Genomic DNA, 6,000 nt, shown 5'->3' with positions numbered 1-6,000 from the left:
GTCCTTTCTCTGAAATCAAATACAGAAGAGTTAACAATAATAAAATATCAATCCAAAATCATTACAGCTCAATTTAAATGTCACGTTACCCTTACAAGCCTCTTTTATTCTCTATTCAACAAATCAAAGACTTTCTCAGTAGCCTAATTTATTCAAGGGGGAAGCAACCTTTTTCCTTACTTCCATTAATGGTCCTATGCGCAGTCTATCATTCATAAATGCCCTTTCTTCTAGTAAGGTGCTTCATCATAATTAAGTCTACAGGACGAGGGGGATAACGTATATAATGAAGTAATATGACTTTAATATTCATCAATACTATGAATACATGGATAATGACAATGAACTTTATACAATGGAAATGAGATTTTAGTAATTAAATCATTTTCGGATAAATATACTAGATTTAGCCAACAATGACATGAAACTTTAAATGGAAAGTTCATCACTCACTGGAGAAAACACATCACAGTGGACACTCTCCCATTACACTTAGAAAACTTGAGGTATCCAGCTCAAATTTAGCACTGTTAATGGACAGCAGCCAAGTAACCACAGGTTAAATCCACATTAATCATCATCACCACCATCACATTAATACACTTCTAAATTTGAGCTACAATCTCGTAACTTCAGATAAAGGGTTTGTACTCGGCTTCTGAGGAGAAAAACAAATGCACTAAGTTCTTGGAGTTTAAAAGCCATTTCCCTCGGCTGTTAAGCATTCATAATTTACAATCTTCTTCAAGTGCTGCCAATGCAAAGAGGCCATGTCATATAAAACTACGACCTACTGAATCAAGTTGGAATACAAGCAAGTAAATTTTTCTTGGGGAGAGGAGAATTGTTACCATCATTTGCAAGGTTTGTTCAAAGAGTTCCAAAGTTATTTGCAGACACCCTCAGTAAACAACTTCGTTGGAGGGGTAAATATACCCAAAAAATTTGCAAAGCAATTAGAAAGGTGTGGAGTAGCTGTTGGCCAACTTGTGTGAGATATCGCTCTGAACCCTGATTTTAGTAAAAAAAAAAAAAAAAAAAAAAAAAAACTACAAACTTGGATCCAGCAACAAATACCAGGATCTGATGATATAGGCAAGTGACAATCTTGACTATTGTTAACACCTTCACTCCATTCAGGTTGCTTTCTTAGCCTTGGGATAGTTCAAGTCCTCCTTAAACTCAAAAACCAGCCTAGAACCTCCAATTTACAACTATGAAGGTTGTCAGGCATCATTTCTGGGAGAGGCTTTTTGTCTGTCACAGCAACTGCCATTGACAATTTATATAAGATGTCTATTAAAGGTTTAAAGGCTGCTCATGAAATGTCAGAGGCAACGGACAGTGACATTGTCCTAGAGACTGACCACATATACATATGATCAGCACCAAAGCCCTCTCCACCCAAGCTAGGACCAAGGAGGGCCAGACAATGGCTGCTGATGACTCAGCAGATAGACCTATAGGCTCCCTCAAAGGCCCCAGCCTTAGCTCACAAGGATGGTGAGGTTGCAGAGACCAAAGAAACTAATAAGTCTGAGCGGGACTCGAACCCCAGTCTGGCGTTCACCCGTCAAGGATGTTACCACATCGGCCACCACAACCCTATTGCCAATATCTACCATGCAAAATGATCCTAATTCATTACTTAGTGTTTCGAGAGGGGCACTACTCTAACCAAAGCATGAATTCCACTACAAGTTGATTCCTTCAAAGTTTCTTTGAAAAGGTAAAAAGTTTCAGTGCTCCCTCAAGAGATATGCTTCTACACAGGAAGGAGTTTTCTTGCACCACAATTTAGGAATTGGGAAAAAACGTCCCTTTCCACAATTTATTCCCAAGTCTGTTGTCTAGACTTCCATTTAAGAGTTAGCTTTATCATGACAAGTTCGTCAAGCTGCCTCTTTTTTTAATTTCAACACTTGTAATGTTTCGATTTGTTCAGGCCACAGCTTTTTCCCAAAAATTTTTAGCCAATATCATGACCCATATGGTGATATCTTGCACTCTCTTTCACTTATCACAAGAGCTTAGGGTATATACAGTACAGTGAAGACTTCTTAATCCTGATTTATAGTATAAGTGGCTGTGACAGTTATATTGATGCAAGAGTAAAGCAACATTTGAGCAATGGGTTCATATGAATCATACTTTAATAAGAAAAAAAAAAATTAACTAAGAAAATTATCCTAAAAAATATCAATATCTAAATATTTTTTCAAAAATTTCTTTCCTAGTTATTTATATTACATAAAAAATTTCAAAAAATGGGTTATGTTTCTCTAACTTTTCCTAACACTATCTAAATGGAACACCATCATATCAACAAGACCATCACAAGGACCTTACTTGGTAACAAGGTAATGAAGTCTCTCTGCAGCATTGGTTTGAGGAAGGCATTGATGTGTCCGTGCTGGTAGTGACACATTCGAGACAGAAGGTGTTCCATAAATTCGAGCTGGTCTATTTCACTCCACTTTTCGAAATACTGAAGACACATCTCCCTCTCACTGTTGTACTGAGCTGTGGACTCTTTCTTCCTTCGCCCCCCTCCGCCTCCGCCCCCACCCGACGACTGGGTCAGGGGTATAGTCGTCATGGGCTCCGAGTCTTCATTGTCACTCGCCCCGTCTACGCCCCGAACACCGGTGCTCGTTGTGACACTCATGGGTGACGTGTTATTGTCATAAATTACAGTCATTGGTGCCTGGAAATAGAAGAAGTGCACAATTAGGGCGTACAAAAGCAAGGAACCCCATTGAGCCTTTGTAGTTCATTGGGACAGGCTGGGGGTAAAAATTTAAAAATTGATTAAAAAAGTATACTCTGAAAAGCTAACCTAACCTAACCCTCCAACCCGTATCCTTACTTAACTATATGGCTACGCCACCTGAAACCTCCCTTAGACTACCATATCCTTAGCTTACCCCAAGACAAAGTCTCAACCCTGCTCTTGCTTCCCAACCAGTGTCACTCCCGGCAAGGTAAAACTATCAAATTTCTTAAATCTTAAAACTACCTTTATATTATCGTATTTCAGATCAAGATGAAAAATAACTACCCCATAAATAAAATCTGTGACAAGTAATCCACCCAACCTTCCTTTTCTCAAGAATCTATGATAAGATGGTACAATACAGGACTACCATCAAAGGTTCTATAAAATTAACTTCACCACACAAAAAAGTACTAAGTTCAATAAGTACTGTGTAATTAACTGGAGTCATTAAATAAGAACATGACTAAAGTAAAATAGGAGAAACCATTAAAATTCAACTAAACAGTACGCTGGCCAAGGCACCAGCCACCCATTGATACATTGTACAGTACTATCGCTAGAGTCATTAATTTCTTTGACTAGCCAGATAGTACTACATTGGATCCCTCTCCGGTTAGTTTTTCCTTTGCCTATACATACACTGAACAGTCTGGCCTATTCTTTACGCATACTCCTGTTTCCTCATACACCTGACAACACTGAAGACACTCCATGGGTTAAAAAAAAAATAAATAAAAAAAAGACAACGACGACATGTTGGCTAAAAAAAAAAGGCCCAAAACAGAATTATCAAGGCTTTTTTCTAACTAGTGTAGAAAAAGTATTGAATAAAGATTAACAGTAGAGTACAAAATTCCAATACAAAATCTGTGATCAAGTACATAAATGCTGAGGGAAGTTGACAATACAAACAAAAGACAAAAGAAATAACTAGTTACAGCTCTAAATAAAAAGCTGAAAACTATGAATCTGACGATTTATCCTCATCCTATAAAAAGGAAAACTTTAATAACAGAAAAGGAATGATAAAGAAAAAACAAGGGAAGATCAAAGATATCAATTATAAATATTGTAATTCAAAAAAGGAAAACTATAACAGAAAAGTAATGATAAAGAAAAAACAAGGGAAGATCAAAGATAAGAGAAAATCAATTATAAATATTGGAATTCAACACCATTTGTTAACACCACTGTACAGTATTTCAAGAACGACACACCACATAATGAGGCCAACTTAGTACAGTTTTAAACACTGCTTCAAATACATAAGTAGGCAATCTGGATTTAATTCTTCAAAGCATCACAGCACAAGTAAAATCAAAGTAACTCTCAGGAGTTAAGATATCTCTGGTACCAGAATGGTGTCTCCACACCAAATGTGCATAGAGACTGCTACGCACAACAAATGGCCTTCACAGTCATAACTACTCGTGCAACCATGAAGGCTTCAGCTTCAACTTTATACTTTCAGCTGCTTTTCTTTACATTTGATAAGACTCTTCAGTTGTTCTCATTGATAAATACAGTATAGTTTCTATAAAGAGCAAGTAACAAAACTTTCTTCTAGGTGAACTAAGCAAAAAAAAGGGAAAAAACAACAAAAACAATTGGCAAACTAAATTTCCCACAGAATAGATAATTTAAAAAAAAAAAAAAAGGCACTTCAGATGAATGAACAAGAGCAATGCAAAATATTTTGAATTTGTAATTCACTCTGATACTGGAATATGAATACTGTATAATCCTTCCAAGTATCTAAGGAAAGGGATCGTTTGACAGCACACTTCACAATAATCAAAATAAAAGATGTACATTTCTTTACCAGAGTTCATCTTAAACTGCGCAAGCTAAAAGTACAGTAATTATGAAAAGTAATAAATAAATAAATAAATAAAAAAGAAGAAGAAGAAGATGAAGAAGAAAAAGAAGATACAATCAATGTTATAACTGTAGTAAATAACTATCATGAGAGAAAGCGTCTTATTTTCTTAATAGTTAAAAGTTTATCGACTATTGTACTATACTGGATTTATGAATATGGGATAAATAAAACAGTGCCAGGGGCCTGTGAGGCCATTCAGCACTCAAAACCAAGTAGGGTAAAACTCTCAAGTAATACTTTGCAATAAAAGTTAGATGAGGCTAGTAAGATGTTAGAAAGGAAGCAAGAGCAGAGGTAAAGTAGAAGGAATAAAGCAAGTACAGATAGGGGGCCAAAGTTTTAAGCAAGGGACAGTGACAATGCTCTAGAGACTGACAATATATACATATGATTAAAAGTTAAAAGTTAAAGTTGCGGGTTTTAGGTCTCCACTCAGATGATCTACATCATTCTGCTCGGGCGACCATAAGCCAGCAGGGACTATCACTAGCCCCCTCTAACCTCCCCCCCAGGCGCCACCCTGGGGAGTAAACCCCGGTAGAAGGTCTCACGATATCCACGTCCTAGCGGGGGACGCGAACTTGGGACCTCTGAAACAGAAGCCCACGACGCTACCAAACACCCCCCCCCCCAACAAGATAGGACCAGCAAGGGCCAGGTAATGGCTGCTGATGACTCAGCCAGTAGACCTAAAGATCCCCCCCCCCCCAAAAAAAAAACCCAACCTTAGCTTACAAGGATGGTGAGGTTGTATTCACAACCAGAAACTATCTAGCTTGAGCAGGACTAACCCCACAATCACCAGGCAGGGACATTTCCAGTAGGCCACCTCAAAGACCCTTACGTAATGTTTGTTGATGGGTACCATCAACTACCATTCTTTGCAATTAATTGCTTAAAAATTCAACAGACATATCAATAGAAGACCCACCTATTCCCATCTGTTTAAGTTTGAAAACAAGGGCCACAATTAAAATGTTCAAAGGCTGCACTAAAATCGAGGTCAATCATACCCACTTCCTGATCACTATCAAGAGAAGACTGTAAAGCATTGGAAATCGTTAAGGCGTCACATACTCCAAGGCAACTTGAAAGAATATGGGAGTTACGGAAATTGAGAGGTAATCAGCAGGGCTAGAGCAATCACAAACATTTACTTAATGGAATAACATTACGAATGCAAGTGTAAAAAGAACCTCATCTTATTCCTGAATTTTTCCGATATCCAAGTATCGTACATACACTTGGTTATCAGAATTTAACATATAAATCACACAACCAACACAACAGCAGAAATAACATTGGTTTTAAAATGATTAATTCCCAAAGATACACAAGA

At 37.5% G+C, this 6,000-nt stretch overlaps 1 protein-coding gene across 1 annotated transcript in view; it reads right to left on the bottom strand.

Moving 5' to 3' along the window:
- Nucleotides 1–6,000, bottom strand: part of LOC137657320 (beta-TrCP-like) — a 51,759-nt gene that overhangs the window by 40,227 nt on the left and 5,532 nt on the right. The window contains 2 exon segments of the mRNA XM_068391654.1: nt 1–9; nt 2,350–2,707. The exon segment at nt 1–9 is cut by the window's left edge and continues 110 nt beyond it. Coding sequence (XP_068247755.1) covers nt 1–9; nt 2,350–2,707 — 367 coding nt within the window.

Source organism: Palaemon carinicauda, chromosome 18 (assembly GCF_036898095.1).
Source record: "Palaemon carinicauda isolate YSFRI2023 chromosome 18, ASM3689809v2, whole genome shotgun sequence".
Taxonomy (NCBI): Eukaryota; Metazoa; Arthropoda; class Malacostraca; order Decapoda; family Palaemonidae; genus Palaemon; species Palaemon carinicauda.
Note: the sequence above shows the minus strand (reverse complement) of the source record. Positions and strands in the feature narration are given on the sequence as shown.